This window comes from Chrysemys picta, chromosome 21 (genome assembly GCF_011386835.1).
Source record: "Chrysemys picta bellii isolate R12L10 chromosome 21, ASM1138683v2, whole genome shotgun sequence".
Lineage (NCBI taxonomy): Eukaryota > Metazoa > Chordata > Testudines > Emydidae > Chrysemys > Chrysemys picta.
Window position 1 is genome coordinate 5411960 of NC_088811.1, and position 19317 is coordinate 5431276.

General features: G+C 39.0%; 1 protein-coding gene across 12 annotated transcripts in view; it reads left to right on the plus strand.

Annotated features, from left to right (window-relative positions):
- MORN1 (MORN repeat containing 1) overlaps positions 1–19317 on the plus strand; it is a 199608-nt gene that overhangs the window by 6997 nt on the left and 173294 nt on the right. For all 12 annotated transcript variants that reach the window (XR_010594256.1, XR_006175372.2, XM_065575224.1 and 9 more), the window contains exons 3-6: positions 524–622; positions 1921–2031; positions 3190–3280; positions 5353–5440. Coding sequence is in view for 10 of the 12 variants with exons in the window: in XM_065575224.1 (XP_065431296.1) it covers positions 524–622; positions 1921–2031; positions 3190–3280; positions 5353–5440 (389 nt within the window). In the remaining 2 variants the exon portion in view is untranslated. The remainder of the gene's footprint in view (positions 1–523; positions 623–1920; positions 2032–3189; positions 3281–5352; positions 5441–19317) is intronic.

A 19317-nucleotide genomic window follows, 5' to 3' on the forward strand; every position in this document is an offset into this window, starting at 1 on the left:
CAATTAATGAGAATCTAGTATATTTGCAACCTTATATTAGGTGCTTACAGACTGGTATGAAAACAATGTCCTTGTCCTCCAAAATTTACAACCTCTAGAGATGAAATCCTGGCCCCAGTGAAGTCAATCGCAAACCTCCCATTGACTTCCCTGGGGCCAGGTTTTCACCCTACACACACAATACTTTGCACTTCTGCATTTCCTTTCATCAATAGGCTAGGTGCCTAAACATTATTTTGATAAATGTTAGGAATGCCTAAAATAGATTAAGATTCTTTAAAGGCAAGTCTCACAGAGCCCCTGTAAGTTAAGTAGTTTTATCTCCTTTCTGCAGACAGGTAAATCAAGTCACAGAGTGGGGCAGTAGCTTGCCCAGGGCTGCACATTGAGTCACACAAATTGCTGAGGATGGAATTCAGAAGCCCTGATTCTCACTTTACTGCTCAAACAACTAGATGTAGTGTCTCTGAGATTATAAGAAGTCTTTTTTGTCACTCGTTTGAACTAACCTATTGTTTCGTAGGTCATGGTAAGCTTTTATTTAAGGATGGGAGTTATTATGAAGGCGAGTTTGTAGATGGAGAAATTATGGGAAATGGATTGCGATACTGGGCATCTACAGGTTAGTTCTTTTCCCTGGAACATACCATATTCTTTTAATATAAATTTTATCTTTTTACAAGGAGATATAGAAAAAAGTACAATTGATACCTATCTATATTGTAAATTGCCACCTCGCTTTGCTCTAAATAAGAGTTTTTCTGGGTTTCCATTGTAAATCCTATTTTTCAGGTTTTCATGTGTTTGCTGTTTTATACTGGATTATGTTGACTTTTAGTTAACTCCAAGCAAAGTGCATTTAATAGTGGGCCAGGGGTAATGGTGTAAACCACAAGCATGTCTCTTAGCTTTGACGATAAGGATCTCAGTCCTGGAAGGATTTCCACACAGGCAGATCCCTACACCTGCATCAAACTCCTTCAGCCCTTTACTTGTAAGAAAGTAAAGGATTAGTCACCCTGTGATTAGTGAGTGGATCTTGTGTATGTTCTCACACATGGATGTGTCAATGAACCTATACCCCAGCTGGCACACCTCTCCTTCTTCCTTTCTTGAATAGAGAGAAACTCTTGGGTAAGGAGTAGCTCATGAAAAATAATTTAAGTTCAGCCCTAAATGTGGGGCATCATGTAATTGTGTTGCCCCAGGAGATACTATGGGAAGGAATTGTAAGTCCTCATCTCTGCTTCCTTTTTGACCTGAGGGTAAGTCACTTCCCCTCTACCCCCAGCCCTTGTGATTGGCAGTCTCTGGTGGCTGGCATGTAGCGGGTATGGGGTGGAGTCCATGTAACATTTTTATTCTATGAATAAATTGGGTAAATACTTGACAGAAAAATATAGCTATTTCTCATTCTGAAATGGTATAGGCACAGACAAAGTCACTGTACAGTACTGTATTTTTAGTACCAAGCTCCTGATTTCCCAGGCTTCATACAGAAGATTTGAATGACTACATGCCATCAAAAAGCTGTTAAGTTGACTATGAAATTAAAGTACTTTTTATACATTTCTTAACCATAAAAGAACATATTATGAATCTTTTTTAACAAGTCACTGCCATTTTTAAGATGCCTCAGTTTTAAAGACCTGAAGGAGTATGGATTATGATTCATTAGTTTTAAGATAAAGACCTAATGAACAGGTTTTTTCTTCATTTGACTGTACTGATAATAAAAACTCATTAATTATTCATTTTATGACTTATAAAATACCTTCTACCACTGCTCTGTAAGTAAGGTACAGTAGGAACCTTTATTTATTAGCACACCTTAGACTTAAAAAAAAAGATTATTAAACCACATTTGACACAGCTATTATGTCTTTTTTCCACTTTACTTTCTCATATATTTGCTTCAAGGAAACACTTATTCAGGTCAGTTCGTTTCTGGAGAGCTCCATGGACATGGAGTCATGCAGTACAAAGATGGTGGGAAATATGAAGGGGAGTTCTCCTATGGAGTGAGAGCAGGTAGGTTAAAGTCTGAGAGGAAACTTTGATTAAAATTCACTCTAAAGTAATTGAGGTCCTGATTATTATTATTATTATTTATTATTTTATTCATTATTAATCACATTTATGACAACAGTGCCTAGGAATCAACCAAGAATGGGGCCCTATTGTGCTAGGTATTATACACACAGAATAGTAGACAGTCTCTGATTCAGCAAAGCTCAGACCTAACTTTAAGCAGGTAAGTGGTTCTATTGAATTCAGTGGATTATGTGCATTTAACATTAATCACATGTATCTTGCTGAAATAGGCCTTATTTACTAATTGGGGTAAAATCCCTTCACTCTGTCTCCCTTTCCCTACCCCCAGGAGTGTCTCAAGCATAGCAAACTTAGTTAGAAAAGTTCATTTACAACAGATTAAACCAAGGACTCATGCATTTTGGTGGCCAAATTCAGATTATGTACCTGCTTACACTACAACTGAATTTGGCACTGACTGTGTTTACACTTTAATTGGCTGGAGCCTGGTAGAGTGACCTTTGTGATGATGAGACTGAGTATAACGCAAACCTCTGGAGATTTGAAGTAAACCCATTCTTATATTTGTTCAGCTAGAATTAGATGACAAAAGGCCTGATCATGCAATTATTTGCACAGATGAGTAACTCTGCATGCATGAGTAGTCCCATTTATGCATGCAATTAATCCCATTGAAGTCAGACTACTCACCTGTGTAATTGTTTGCAGGACTGAGCCCATAGAATGGTCAAATTTTTGGGACAGGACCACTTACTTGACTAGAGACACTGTGAGTAGCTCTGATGATTTTAATGGGACTACTCTCAATGCATAAAAGTTAAGTGTGTGTATGTCTTTCTGTAGGATCAGGGCTTTAGTTCTTACAGCACCTAGCACATGGCGGGTGCCACTGAAATAAACCACCACATCTGACCTGATTTGAATTAACACCCAAACTGTTTGATTTTTTTTTTCTTAAATCTTCATCAATTGGCTGTGCCCTGAGTTTGAAGTAGATATTTTCTGTGCAGTTTAGAAGCTAACTATATCAAAAACCACATATTAAGAGATTTTATTGCAAGGATATGTAAGGATATTTCCTGCCTCTAGAGATTGTTGGTTTCTGCTGTAGATTTTCTATTTATTATTATGTAGGACATGGATTACTTGTCGATCAGGATGGACAAACTTATCAAGGAAGCTTTCACAATAATAAGAAACATGGAGGAGGGAAAATGACCTTCAAGTAAGTTTTTAATCTTGTTGTTTTGTTCTTGTTAATATAATATTTAGGGGCTGGATTAAACATGCAAAAATTGGGAAAGTGAGTTAAGGTGAAACTCACCCTGTTATGCCTAGATCTAGCAGTTCACATTTTGCATGTATAAAAGATTATCGTTTCATTTGGATCTTCTAACAAGTAATTACATCTTCTCCAATATTTAAGTTCGCGCTCAATTCTGAATTTTATTACATTTGTGTTAAACCACAAACTCTTAATGCCATTTTTATTGTCCTTGTTTTATTAAATCAAAACAAGAAAAACTTCTGTGGAAACTTGAAAGTTTAAAAATTGTCTCGAGCACACTGTCATTTTTCCAATCCCTTTAGGAGTAATTACCCTCTGTCCTGCTAATGAATATTGTACATAGAGATTCTTTGGATTCAATTAAGCAAAAACAATCCATGCAGGTTGCACACCATGAAAACCTATGCGAGGTTTGGAAGTCGATTTTTTTTTCTATCTCTTTTGAGGCATTGCATGGACTTCCTCAGCATGGAAGCTGGACAGAATTTTGTTTGAATTGGTGTTCAGCTGTTGGATATATGTACCAAGTCCACATGCACTACTGATGGACTTTCTGAAAGGGTTCTTTAAAAAGACATAATCTGCTTTCATACGTGAAATAAATGACCTAGATTTCCCTGCCAGTGCATAAAGGGTTTTAGGTTTTCAGAGTGAAATACAAAAGCGATATTTAAATTGCAAGAATGTCAAAAGGCTTTTTTTTTTTTTTAAACTAATTAGTACTGCTGTATCTTAAAGATAGCCACATAAATTCGAAAGTTAAGATTTTATATGTGGAGTTTGTCTATAGCCTAAGCTGAGATATTGAACTCCTAAAAAGATGAATTTACACAGGAAGTCCTGGCAATCACAGTGCAAGCATTGCTGTTGTAATTGCTTGTAAATCATCAGTACTTCACTGTGGTACTGCTTTAGCTATGCCAGTAACACACAGCTCTGTCAATAACTGATTAGCTCTGGATCTGCCACTTGTTAACCTTTTTTTGTTTTTTAGATTAAAATAACTTTCAAAAGTAATGTCATTACCTAAATACAGTATATTTACAGTCAGCCTCACCAAAAATCATGCTTGAGCATGACTATCAATGGCTTTCTGTGTGGACAGGAATTGCTAGGTTAAGGTTTTATTTGGCCAGAATTCTGAGTCCTGAAGTTTTAGTTGCAGAGACTCCATGTGCCATTGGCTGTAGAGTCAAAAGATAGCAAAACTAACTTACACTTTGGATATATCCAAAGCCTCTGAAGTCAAGGTGGAAATCTTATCATGGACTTCAGTGGGATTTGGATTAGGCCCTTTGCTTATGCTTTGCACTTTGTTTTTCTATTTTTTGTTTCTATATTGGCTGTGTATGGATAGTAGCCACCACTGATCACATACCAGCGTATAAGTAAGCATACAATGTAAGAATAACAATACCAGAAAGGGCTTGACAGCATGGTAGAAGCTCATCAATCATTCTTACCCAGTAGGGAACTATAGAGGACTTCTGCTAATAGGGTTAATAAGAATCTGCTAACAGGCCATTTCCATAGCCTGTCATGCTGATCTACTCTATCTGTTGGCTTATCTTGGTTGCAAAGTAAGCTGTACTTTACCTGTGCCTCTGACTCACAAATGGCTCCATGTTTTTGAGCACTTCTCAGAAGGCACCTCGCATGATCAGACTCGATCACAGAGTAAAGGGAAGGGTCTCATATAGAATTAACTCATGCAATGTATCATCCATTGTCTGTCTCTGAGGTGAAAAAGGTTTGAAGGCCAGTGATGGGAGCTGGCTGAATTAAGTACTTCCAGGTGGTTGCCTGCTTCCCACAGGAAGTGCCAGTTGAAGGTTGTGGGCACTATCATGCTGACTTCTCTGTGACCATGCTTATCTTCTGCTGCTGTTTACTTTTAATGGCTTATCCTGCAGGTTCGCAGGCCCTGGTTTTCCAGTATAGCACATTGTTATCTACCAAGTCACAAAGCATGTAAACATTAAGAATTTTCTCTTGGTTGGTTGTTTCAGGAATGGTGATAAGTATGAAGGAGACTGGATCCTGGACCAGCGACAGGGTCATGGGATACTGCACTGTGCCGATGGAACTATATATGAGGTATATAAAGAGGACGTGAGAAGCAGTAGTGCTGTAACTAGGAAAGCACAAAGGAGGATTATACAGGGTGCTTCAGGTGAATAGCCCAGAAACTCCATGACTAAGCTGGGCATATTATTCATAGTAGTCAGTTCCTTTGACAAATTTAGCCCGTTTTTGATCATGAATTATCCATTAGTAGAATATAATTTTGGGGTTATTTGACATTATTCTACTATTTTTATATAAATACACTTCAGCCGTAATTATTTGGGAATTATTCCCTAGGACTATTGGAATATTAGTGATTTACAAATAGCTATTTGCTCTGTGTGGCTCATCCTTTAAGACAGTATTACTTCTGCTGCCTGGTTGGACACCTGAAAATTTTATAAACAGGATGAGTAAATGAATAATTCACTTTTTTGATGTGAAAATCCATATAAACACACCATGACATTTTGTCTCCAGAACCATTGTGCATATGAATATTCACAGAAAACCGATAAAATTACAATAAGATGCCACTCATAAACAGTGTTATTACAGTGTTGCTGTAGAATGGGCCTGATTCTCCACTGCCTACCACCAAAGTGTGTATTGAGTGCTATTAAGTGATATGTCTCTGCTCAAATACACCTGGTAATATTTTCCCCTGACTCTGCAGAGGTGTAAATGGTTATACACGATGCAAGATAGTGGAGAATCAGATTATATATATTTATACTCAAATCATTTGTACATACATTGGAGGAATTTAAAAAAAAAACAAAGGAACCCAGTAGCATCTTTGATTAATTTCAAATATGACATTGGTATGGTCAAGTGGTTTCAGTGCTGTGAAATTCTATCCCAGTGTAGCATTAAAGGCAAAGGTCCAACAAATTGCATGCCAAATGTTTCACTTGCTGCTAAACCAGAGAAGGAGAAATTAGTTTGGTAGATGACGGGGGGGTAATGAAATCTAGCACCAAATTCAGCTATGGGGCCCAATTTTCCTCTCACTTTTATACTAGTATGACAACTGATTTTAGTGGAATTGTTCCTTATTTTCACCAGTGTAGGTGAGAACAGAATCAGGCCCCAGTGTAAACAGATGGAGTTTATACCAGGATTACAGCAGGGCAGAATTAAGCCCCTTCTCTTCTGACTCTGCCCCCAATATATACATGACAGTCTACTAAATCTGATGGGTTTGTCCATAATATAAATGACAATCTGGTAACAAATGCTGATTAAAAGAAATTAGAAGATGCCCAGTCACCTCTTTTTATAATAAGAGGTATTCAGTTGCTTAGGAAGTCAGTATTCCAGCATAGAAAGGTGAGTATTATTCTAGTGTAAATGAAGCAATAAGATATGGCAGGGTGTGAATTATTTTGTAATAACTCACAAATAGGTGCATTGTCAGGCAGGAGGCTGTAGACCAAGTGCCATCATATCATGTATAGATGTGAATTATTATACAATAAATCAGGCATAAAGTTTTGTTGTTGCAATTATAGAATGTCTGGGGGCTAAAAAAAAAATCTCCAGTTTTAAATTTGAGCTGTTGAGGATCTGAACCAGGGCCATTTTATGTCTGTATGTAATGGAGGACCTTTATTTGTTTTTAAAAAAAGAAAAATCACTTTTCTGAAACTGGTTTTACACTGCCAGTGTCTGAAGAGACAGAGTTGTGATCCAGCAGTGTCTTAGGCTTCAAAGTGTTCTTGTTCATTTAAAATAAAAGCAGTATTTTAAAAACAATATCAACATTTTTTCCCTCTGCTACTGTATCATTTCTTAAGGAATAATTGAGATGATATAGTATTATGTGGCTAATTTTCCTGCTTGGAGTGATCTGTGGCTATGTCAATTGCTCAGTTTTACAGCTCAGTTATATAATGTTTGGTGTTTAAACCCAAAAGGTATTCTATCCAAAGCAAGTGTCCAAAAGCAAACTCTGTTTTCATCTTCTGAGTATCTCTCTCTCTCTCTCTCTTTCTTTTTAATTGACTTTGAGCCTGATCCAACTCACATTGCAGACCATCAGGAAGAGTCCCACTGAGTAGGACCTTTTGTGAAGAAGTTTGACAAAAATGGAAGTGCAGATATAGTGTGACCATAACAACATTAAGCAATCTGGCTATCCATCATAACGCATAGTCTGTTGTGTCTTATTGCTCAAGAAGTACAGAAATGCCACTCACGCATTAATGTAGGAAGCAGGGGCAATTTCTATCTATCTGTCTGTAAACATGTATGCCTCGTTCTCCTTCTCCAAAATGTTAGTGGGGTTAATTTGAGGGGATATGACAAAATTTTCCTCTTTCCCTCCTAGAAGAAGTTTTTTTGGTCAAAGATCTCTTTCTCAGTTTTTTAAACTTCAAATAACTCTACTAATAACTTCTACAAGTATTGTTAGGATAAGGGTAACATTGCGGGGGGGAATAGACTAGCATATGGAAGAATACTTATACTGTACATTTAATATGGTGGCATGTTGTGATGTATTCACTGTCTCATGTATGTGTGTTACTAGTTTAGAGCCTTAGGCCAGGTCTACACCTAAAACGTTGGTTGATCTAGATATGTCACTTGGGTGTGAAAAATTGACACCCTTGAGAGACATAGTTAAGCTGACCTAAGCCCTGTTGTAGACACAGCTACGTCAACAGAAGAATTCTTCCATCAAGCTAGCTATCGCCTCTTGAGGGGGTGGACTTACTTACAGTGATTGGCAAAAACCCTTCCGGTGCTATAGCAAGTGTCTGCATTACAGTGCTACAGTGGCGTAGCTGCAATGCTGCTGCTGTAGTGCTTGTAGGGTAGGCATAGCCTTTGTCTATAGCAGGGGTTGGCAACCTTTGGCATGCGACTCGTCAGGGTAAGCACCCTGGTAGGCTGGGCCGGTTTGTTTACCTGCCGCATCCGTAGGTTCGGCCGATCACAGCTCCCACTGGCTGCGGTTCGCAGTCCCAGGCCAATGGGGGCAGCAGGAAGTGGCGGCCAACACATCCCTCGGCCCGCGCCGCTTAACCTGGTGAGCCGCGTGCCAAAGGTTGCCAACCCCTGGTCTATAGGGATGCAAGTGTAGTCCTGTATGAATTTACATTTGGTGTAGTTCTAAAATTCAGCTTTTCAGACCCTGAAAGCTAATGTGCAAAACACCTACAAGATTGTAAATAAAAAAAAAAAATTAGTCAAATATCTCAGATGTACCATTATCATAAGATTTTAGAGAAATTCAGCTCTGGAAACAGGCAAATCAGTATGTGGGTACTCAATTGACTTTGTCTTAGGAAGGGAAACATGACTTTCCTAGTAAAGCAAGGGATTTCATATGTCTGTTTTAAAGACAGTGGGGTTGGGCTATCCCAGTGATACTCAGCTGTAGCTCTAGTGTCATATTGACTGTCTCTGCATGAGATGCTGGAGGAGATCAGGGTTTGATTGTAGCTGCAAATGGGTTGCCTGATGTCTGGCAGACTGAGTGGAACACTGCCTGATGCATGTGAAGCAGTGTGCTGGGGAGTGCTGGATAATTGGAGAGAAGTCACCAGGATCTCTCCTAGGTCCTGATTCAGCAAAGTATTTAAGCATACACTTACTGTTGGGAGATTGTGCCAAATGAGGAAGAAGAGAGCTGTAAACTAATTGCAGTATGATGTCCTGAAGTTCCAAGGAAATGTTTTCATTGTGATGTATCCACACTTGAAGATTTAGCGTTCCAACAGTTCAGTGTCCTACTACAAAGATCACAATGCAATATCAGGACTCTGCAGTATGTTTATTTTGTGGGTTTCTGCATCTCCATTTGATGGAGAAGTTGCTCTCCAGAGCTGCAAGCCTAGTCCAAGTGTTCTATTATGTTTATAGTGGGAGTGTATCTTTTATTCCAAGGAAGTGTTTCTTAAATTCAGGAATTTTCAGACTTTGAATCCTTGGCATCATACTATCTCCTTTTGAAACGGATTTTAGTGATATAATCTTAGACCATAATGAACACTTGGCCTCCTCAAATACTAGCCCCTACAACACACAATTAATGAGGCATTATAGAGTATTACTAGTATTCACCTCTGAAGAGGAGCCCGGAATTTGACTACCAAGGGGCAGAAGCAAGGCTGGTGATCCGAACTGCATGGAGAAGGTTGTACAACACCTGTGCTTACTACCTGGCTCAAGCCAAAAATACGGTTGGCATCCCTCCTCCCTCTCACGCACTAAATCTCCACCAAATTCCAGTAATATAAAGTTAATCAATGTGTTATTTTATATCATGCAAATGTGGTGTATAATTAGCCATGCCTTCCATACTGTTCTCTGTTTGATATGAGTGTTCCTGTGCTGAGAATTTTTTTGCCTTTTCAGTTAAGTGTGTTTCTCAGTTGAATAGAAATGAACATAGTAATTCTTCTCCGTACCCTCATTTTCATGTATGCATTTTTTTTTAAAGTCTCTGTGTATCATTTCCATTAATATATACCACTTTTGGAATATAATCAATAGGACAAGTAACACTTGCTATTCCTGGGATAGTACAAATGAGTTTAAATTAGATAAGGAAACTATTAACAAAAAATGCACCATTATCAGTATTTTTCTGGTCTTAGGTACACGTGGCCTGTCCATGTTGTTATGAAACATTGCTAACTGGCAATAAGAAGGGAGTACTTAAGTGGCTTGGCATTTTTGATAAATGAGTGTAGCTTATGCATTATTTGCACCACTAGGTGGCTCTCTAACATTTGTTTACAGATTGATCTATTAAACTCCCCAAAGTTTGATTTGCTTACATTTAGATCCTGGACTGCCCCTGCATGGTTATAAATGTTTAGTATTGTACTTAAATTTACAATGAATATGTACTCAAACAGAAAAATAGTTTGAGAGAATTGTTAGATATTTTTCCTATCAACAATACTTTGCTGATTAATTCAGCATTTTAATTGACTCTTAGGCAAGTTTATGAAATGAGCAGAAAACAAACAAAAATCCCAACATTGCTATTAGTATTCATCCAACACATACTACTTTAAAGATTTTATAAATATTGTGGTTATAAAACAATAAAAGCTAAGGAACTTAAGTTTACTATCAGGGTTTAACTTTCTTCTACTGTTAAACTATAACAGATTGGCTTGTCATTAGGAATGAGCTGCTCAGTCTTCTAGAAGCCTTGTTCAAGTCATCCTGGTGATCTAGACCTTACAGCTCAATCAGATGGTCAAATCTTTCCACAGTTGCAAGTTGAATTTCTTTCCACACACTGCTCCTAAAGCCTCATTCCTATGCAGGATAGCAAAATAAACATGTCCCTGTCTGTCTTGGGCATTTAGGGTGGGATCAATGAAGGGATTTAGGTATTGCAACATTGAGTGTCATGATGCCTAATTTTTAGGTGCCTAGAAAAATCACAGGAACAACACTGCAATCCACAAAGCCTAAATTAGGGACCTAGACTTCCTATAATGAGAGAGAGGTACCTTAGACTGCAGTCATCAAAGCCAGCATGCTAAGTGTGAAACCACCTAGTGGGAGACGCTGCATTCCTCTCATGGAGATATATGACTAAATCCCAACTGTATGAAGGCCCTTAGCTCTGCTAGTGATCCAGAAACTGAGAGAAGACAAGTATCAGAGGGGTAGCCTTGTTAGTCTGAATCTGTAAAAAGCAACAGAGGGTCCTGTGGCACCTTTAAGACTAACAGAAGTATTGGGAGCATAAGCTTTCGTGGGTAAGAACCTCACTTCTTCAGATGCAAGTAATCTTGCATCTGAAGAAGTGAGGTTCTTACCCACGAAAGCTTATGCACCCAATACTTCTGTTGAGAGAAGACAGGCACTCGGCCACCTAAGTTGTGTGCAGGGATTGACAATTCTGGCAGCAGAGGGGCAGAAGCTCCCTTATAACATTTAGTCTAGTGGATAGAATACTTGCCCAGGATGTGGGAGACTCCTAGGTCACCTCCCTCCCTCCTGAGGGAGAGAAGGGATTTGAACAAGGGTCTGTTACCTCTCAGATGAGTGCCCTACCTCCTAGGTTATAGAGTCATTCTAACACGATCTCTTGCCCAAGTAATTGAGGATTAAAGTAGGAGAGACTGGGGGAGCCCCACCCCAGAATACCCTATAGCTCAGTGATTAGCACATACAGCTGAGAGGTGGTAGATGCCTGTTCAAAACCCTTCTCCCCTTCAGGGGTGGGGTGAGGTGGAATGCAAACCAGGAGTCTTCCACATCCTGGGTAAGCACCCTATTCACAGGGCTAAAGATTATAAGAGAGCTGCTGCTCTTCCTGCCCCACTCCTTGGGCAGTTTTGTGTGAACGTGCCTGAGGGGCCTAATCCAATAGGCATGCTCAGAGGCTGCCTCCCAAACTGGGTGCCCATATGTGACTTGGACGGCTGAACTCCTTTCTATCAGTTTGTGAATCACGCTGGAGCGTAGGCAGGAGATAGGCAGTCCGATGCCTATCATGAGGCAGCAGCATACGTGCTCAGGCAGGAGATAGGCGTCCAGCTGCCAAGAGGGAGGCTGCAGTACACATGCCCAGAGGAATAAAACCTAGGCACCGAGTGAGTTTAGGCACTTGCAGCATTAGGTGAGTTTTGTGGATCAGACTGGTGCCTAAAAATGGGACTTAGGCCTACGTATCTTAGTGGACGCACCCTTATCCATTGTCTTTGGCTTCGGCATTTCATTTAATATCCAGGTTTACAGTGGGCATTGTCTCTTCCATTCCAAATTGGAAAAAATAGAGAGATGATAGATTTTAAGACTATCCATTGTGACCTTACAGAGGTGAGAGGATCCTTTCTATCTCTTGCCTCTGTCAGCTGGTGGGCAGGCTTTAGCGCAGATGTAAACAACTAGCAGAATATACCACCCACTTTGTAAATCTTATGTGTGTACATCTTGAATGTTACCAAGTCACATTTCAACTCAGTGACCCTTATGATTTATATTAAGTGGCACTTCCAGGCAAGCTGAAAAGAATTTCCCTACTGGCAGAGTCAATAGGAACTGTCTGAGCTGGAAGCCTCTGCACATCTTACAGTGCCATTTGTTAAACCCTGAGGTTTCTCTCATTTTTCCCCCCTCTGCCTTAACCCCACCATTCTGTTCGTTCCACATTACAACTAACCTTTTTGGGCTAGGCAAACTAGAGATGAACATTCAGTTCGTCATATGAAGAAAATCTCTTGTCTAAATTGCTTTAACAAACTATCCTATGACAGATTCTGTTGAAGGTGTATAGAAAATCTGCAGCAAATATTTTCCCACTGTTTAATATCTTAGGCAGTTATTAATGCAAAATTAGTTTGTGTTGTAGTTATTTACATTAAAAATTATGGGGGTTGAATATTCTTAGATCAGTTAGTCATCATATTTTTGTATGTAGCACCTCTTATACAATGTATTTTAATGCCTTCCAGGAAGAAAACTGCCAACAATATGGTTAAGATAATTTAGGAAAGCAGATACAAAAATATCTGAAGACTAGGTTTTTCAATTGCTGCTGGAAGCAAGGAATGAAGAATTTGAGGTCAATTTTACTCTCAAAATGTTGAGATATCTAAAGGCAGGCTGTGCCCCAACAGTTTGAAGATAGTATCGTGATACAATAACAGCTCAGCTCTTGCTATGCTGAATACACACTTAAAAATAGAGTTCAACAAGATGTGAATTGTAAAAAATGAGCAATACAATTTGCAAAACCTAATCGGAGATTGTGTACAGGCAATGAAAAGATTCAAAACCAGTCATGACGCTAGAACAAATCTTATCTGTATCAAGCAAAACCCTCTGTTTTGCCCATGAAAGCTTGTGCATGTATATTTTCCTGGCATAGTCTTTGGGCATTCAAAACTCTTATGTACACAAGCTTTATTTGTTGCAAGTTAGCTAGGACTTTACCCAATTTGCACACAACAGCTTTCCTCATGAAGATGGTAGGCTTTCTAGGTTGCTTTTGAAAGGTTATGGTCCTTATTGGGACAATATTTTGAAGAAGCTGAGTGGAGAGTGGATCTAAGAAGCCAAATCAGCACAGTCATAAAATAACCAATTTAGGAAAATAAGGGCATGGACAAATATTTCAATCTTTAGTATACAAAAGGAAGCACTTCTACATGGCAGTATTTTTGAAGTGACAAAGAACAGATTGAATAAGGGCACGGATGCTACATTTAGTGTGTCTGTGCTCTGTGTTTTTGATCTGCAATAACACGACAGCTGGATTTCCTTTTGGTCAACCCTTGGAAGGAGAGAAATTAGTAAGTAGGTTGGGTCAATCCGCTGATAAACATTTTTGAAAAATCCAAATATGCTATCTCAGCCAACAGTTTGATTAAACATCAGGTGAACAAGCAGTAGTTAAGACCACACTAACGGAGGAAGCTGTTAATGGCAAAATAACTCAGTTTTTATGGTTATGCAGATGATAACCTAATTTCACGCTGGGGGAGGAATGTTGCCATGAGGTAAGAGCACGGGAACTAAACTGGAATACTGAAGAATCTATAATGAGACTAGAGCATTGAAAGCTTCAAGGCATAAAAATTCCCATCATTGACCTATATTCTTATGAATTCAGTTTGAACATGTGAATGTGTGGACACAGTTGAGATTGGGAGACAATATAATGAAATACATATGAAGTTTGCGTGGATTAATGAACTAAAGCATTTATTTTTCCACATGAAAAGTGTTTCTTACCTATGATTCCTCTTTGGTGGCTGCATAGGTCCCAGTAAGCAGATGCTGTGTTCCATTCTGTCCCTGTTGCTGCTTCTTTGTGTGTTTTGGCTGAGTTTAGTTTGTCTTCTTTCCCAGAGGAAGGCCTGCTGTTTGATACACCTGTTAACTACGCTAAACAGGTGGCTAGCCTTATGGGCTTTTTCACCTGCAGTGTTTTTTCTAAGATCCATTTGAGTTTCATTATCTGTTTTGAAGAGTAATAGTCTCAGTAATTATGCAGATTCTTTAAGTTTAATTGGTTGATATTTAAATTACCAGATTTCAGTAGTTCTGATTTATACCACATACCTGTGGAAAACAGAGAATGTATAGATACAGTAAAAACTCATCCCCAGTTTGACACTAAGGTAACATAGTGATGAGTGCAATTAGAACAACCTAGATCAGTAATGTCAGCAGTGGTAAAGTAGCAATGCATTTTTTAAGTAAATAAAAATTGAAATTGCTGTTGGCATCACTGGCTATTGCTTCACTCATGAATATAACTTTTTATTATTATTTGTATTCCAGTACTGCCAACGGTGTGCTCAGCACTTTCCAAACATATGAATGTGCAGTCTCTCTAATACATCTCTCTAATGCTCCGTAACCGTATGTTACAATCAAAGGCATGTGCATGATGCAATATTCACAAGAAGAAGACAGTAGGAGGGTGTAACCAATAATAATTGTGTCGGAATACAGATCAGTAATCCAGGAAAAGCTCTTTCCTCACCCCCTTCCTTCAGTTCACTCAAATTTGTATATACCATACAATAGATTAGGATGAGGTCTTATGGTAAATATTTTGCATTTTACCCGGAGAAGCAAAGCTATTTTGCTTACTCAACCTAACAGTCAGGTCTTATTAGTTCCAACTCAGGAAGATAAACCGTAGAGAGTCTTTGAAGCCAGACAGGGGCCAGGATGTGAGACAGGTGCTCCTGCAGGGAAAAACCTCTAGAACAGCCAGCTAAGAAGGAAACTTAAGATACAAAGTTTATGGCAGATGTTTTTAAGTTAAAACTTCAGGAAAGGGAATTGAGTTTTGGACACTAAAATGTTTTCTATATTGAGAGCTGGGTGGGGAGTCTGCCAGGTCCCATATATTTCTGTAGAGAAGTTGTCAATGAAGTATTTTACTCCCCCCACCCCCAGCCCATATTTATTGATTTTTAAATACAAGGAATAGTGTACATTGCCTTATTTAATGGAAGGGTGAAATGCAGTTGAAACCTTGATATCTTGCTTGGTAAATGGACATTGTACAGTTTTATCATCTAAGTTAGACTAATATAACTTAAATAATTTTCCAGGATGATGTGCCATTATTACTTGACAGCTGGGAAAAAATGAAAAGTTTTGCCATTAATCAATTACCACTAAGAGTGTAGGTCTTGGAATTGTTGTGGATAAATTATAACATTCTGCCAAACAGAGCTTGCAAGAAGAAGAAGATAGGTACAATAAGTCATGAAGTATCTAAACATAAAGGGCCAAATATTCAGTTGGTATACATTGCTGTAGCTCCACATGCTTCCATGTCGCTACACTAATTTACACCAGCTGGGTATCTGGCCCTTAATGACAGAATCCTTTAAAGCAATGCATCCTTCAGTCATTGTTTGAAGGACAAAAGAAATATTAGCCTACTAAATAAGAAAACTCCTATACAAATGAAAATGTCTCATCAATGGATTGAAGCTTGATAATGGAGATGTTTGGGCTTTTATCAATCAAATTAGATCATATGGAAATAATATACTGTCAGTAGCATACAAGATGAGACTGAAGTAACCAAAATTAATTATAATAATAGTATAATAGCTACTCATTTAGAAATGGAAACACCATCAATTAACTGGAAATTGCTTCCTGAAATAAAAAAATTAAGTACTTGTTTCTTGAGATTCATTGAAAACACCTTTTCCTTATTCATAAGCAGATACCTTTCCGCCACCCACCACTGCAGAAAAGAATTAGTATCAAAAATAAAAAAAATTCCTAGATCAAAACAGAAAATCTGCACATTAATCAAAATGTTCTGTCAGTGAGGAGGTTGTACAACATTCAACTGTCCCGAGTAGATTACAAAAAAACACTAATGCAATTATTCTGCTATTGATTAAGTTTTGTTGAATGGGAGCTAGCTATTTCTGAGTTGTGGTGCACTAGGGCAGATCTCTTAACCTCGGTGTCTCAATTCCCCTATTCGGAAAATGGGGGTGACACCTCTTTCACAAGGATGTTATGAGGATTAGTGTTATAACATCGTGCTGTGGAAATGTTACTCTGTACAAGTGCTAAATGTTCTTATCTACTTATCAAACATATTTGTTACTTCCATTTAAAATAGAATATGAATACATTCAATTTGAACTTTAAAAAAATCTTTGGTATTATAAAAATATCAGATTGTAATTCTGGTTACTACTGCCTGAGTAGGATAAGGGCCCTTCTTCATCTGATAGTTAACTGAGAAATACCCTCCCTGGTGATCATTTACTCTTAACCGGGAACTATTTTGTTTATTGTTTGGTCTCCGCAGACTGATGGAAATGGTACCAAAAATGGTCTTATTGTGTTTAAAAAATTATTTTTTTTTTTTTTAAAGCAGAGCTACCTATTGAGATAAATGAACGGTGAGTTTTACTTAAAAACAAAAAGGCAACAAAAAACAAACAACACAATATATCCCACGTCTGGAAACTTGTGGTTGTTTCTTTTTTTCTACCTCTTCCTCCCTTCTCTTGCTGGTTGGCTGACTGGTGGCTGTTTTCCTCAGGGCCCTTCTGTGGCTCCGGCTGTTCACGCTCTTGGCTGTCCTTATCAACACGTGATGTGTGGATGGCGCTTCTGTGAACGTCAGCATTTCCAAACCTTGCATGTGTTGCATTGCTAAGCAACTTTTAGCAACACTTATCTCCCATCCTTATGCCATCTGGAAGAGAGGATGATACAAGGAAGTGTGCCAAGGAGAGGCTGAAGGCAAATCAAAGAAAGAGATGGCTTAATTACATAGCAGAGGGGGTAACCCAAATAGAGAGCACTTGTGACTGTTGGTAGAAGGTGGGCAGGCACCTTTATGGATGAGGATGATGGGCCACAAGAACGCTTACGTATCCCACTACTTTCACAGTCCTTTTTTTTTTAAGTGTTAAAATCTTGCTTGTTGGTAGCTGCTGGGAAAAGAGGCATACACAGTAGAACTCTATGGCTGTGGCAAAGTTGCTGCCCCAACACACTCCCTCCTGGATGGCTGTTGCACTGCAGCAAGTTTTGTCTCAGTGTCCCCCTACTATCCTTTGGTCTACTTCAGCCATAAGATTGTCCAAGCCTTCCAGCCAGACCACTTTGCCGAATCATGCACCTTTCAGGCCACAGAGTCTTCTACCAAAGTCCAAAAGAAATGTAAACAAAATCAAGCTGGGCTCAGCTGTTCATCTATTCCTCATACGTGTACCTCATCCACTACAGTTTGCCCCCATGCCTTGTCTCAAGCTCCTATGCCTTCGACAACTCCACTCTCCAGGGGCTGGCATGCTCATTCTCTCTCTTAGGGTTTGAGGCAGGTTACGTCTCCTCACGGCCCGTGTCTCCAGTCAGGCTTCTAGCTTGCCCTTGGAGTAGCATGACTGCTCTGCTGCCTTTCTCAGCCTTCTTTCAGGTTGCATACTAGACAGAGGGAAGAACCCTCTGCTCCCTCACCCAGATCTTTATGGAAACAAGCCCTGTTCTCCCCCAGCTGGGCTCTATCTCTAATTTGGCCTAGCCCACCCTTCAGGTGTGAGCAGGAAGGTTAATTGGGTTCTCATATTAGCTCTTTCCCAGTATGTGTGGGATGAACACCCCATCACGATGGCACACTTGCATGTAGTAAAGTACGATAAAAGTCTATTATTTCAATACATCACAATAAACCGATTAGTTTCTAGTTATTGTGAAACCTCTTAAACTTCAGATTTCCCACCATTCACCAGTTCAGTTCTGCTGGTGGTAGTGGTTACGTTAGTCTAGCGTGGAGTGGCTGGCTGACTGACATTTTAATGACTGTGTTATCCAGCCTTCCTCAGAGCAGGTGTAGATGACACCATTGTGAAAATGGCAATGCCTGCTCGTAGTGTGATTACATTAGTTACCACCATGGCTACCTGGGATGGAACTACACTGCTGATAGAAATGGTGAAATTTTTTCAGAACAGTCCACTGCATAATATTATCTCATCCCCCCCCACACTTTTACAATTAAAATGATTTATTCTTCTATACATCTATATTGCAATAATAATAATTTTCCCCTCTGAAGGCTAAACACTAAATCTGAATCATTGCCAAATCCCCACAGGCCTGTGTCATTATTGAGTGACAACTTGTTCCCTTGCTTTTCTGTTAATCATGGTCTTTAACTCTCCTGAAAGTAACATAGCAGTGCTGAAGTTACTGGGTTGCCCCAGTACCGCTTCAGAGATTGAATTCACTTCTGTATGGTATCTTTCATACTATGTATTAGTGAATGTTTAGAAGTGTGAGCACCATTTTAAATGTGGTCATGCTAAGAAGTAGATTTTTTGGTTTTTGGCATATTCAGCATTTTTAAATGATTGCTACATCTTTTCTTTGAGCTGCTTATTTTAACCATAGGCAGAGAGGCACTGGTTATACAAGAGCAAAGGGTCACATTCTAACTCGTGTTCTATAGTAAGTACTTTACTGCATAAATAGTCCCATTGATTTCAGTGGGACTACTTGTGAATTAAGGTGTTACTCAGTGTGAGTAAGGAATCAGAATCAGGCCCAGAACTACAGTTCTGATAACTACATTTGTATATAGTAATCAGGTTTACCTTTCTCTATACAGTATATACATACAGTTTATATACATAGACCGTATTTAGTCCAAACGTACTTCCTTCCTGATATCTGTAGTTGTTGGTAACTCAGCTAATATTAACAAATATATAAACTTAAGCTTTCTCTCCAAGAATGATATCCTTGTAGTTTCTCCACTGAAATTTCTCTGTCCTAAAACCCAGTTCTTTGCTCAAAGAGCTACTCCCACCTCTCTGTCCCAAATGGAGTTAATGAGTTGCACCTGCCACCAACGAATCAACAAAAATAAGCTGGCATTGCCCTGCAGGGTTTCAACACCTGCTAATAGGGTGGGACAACAG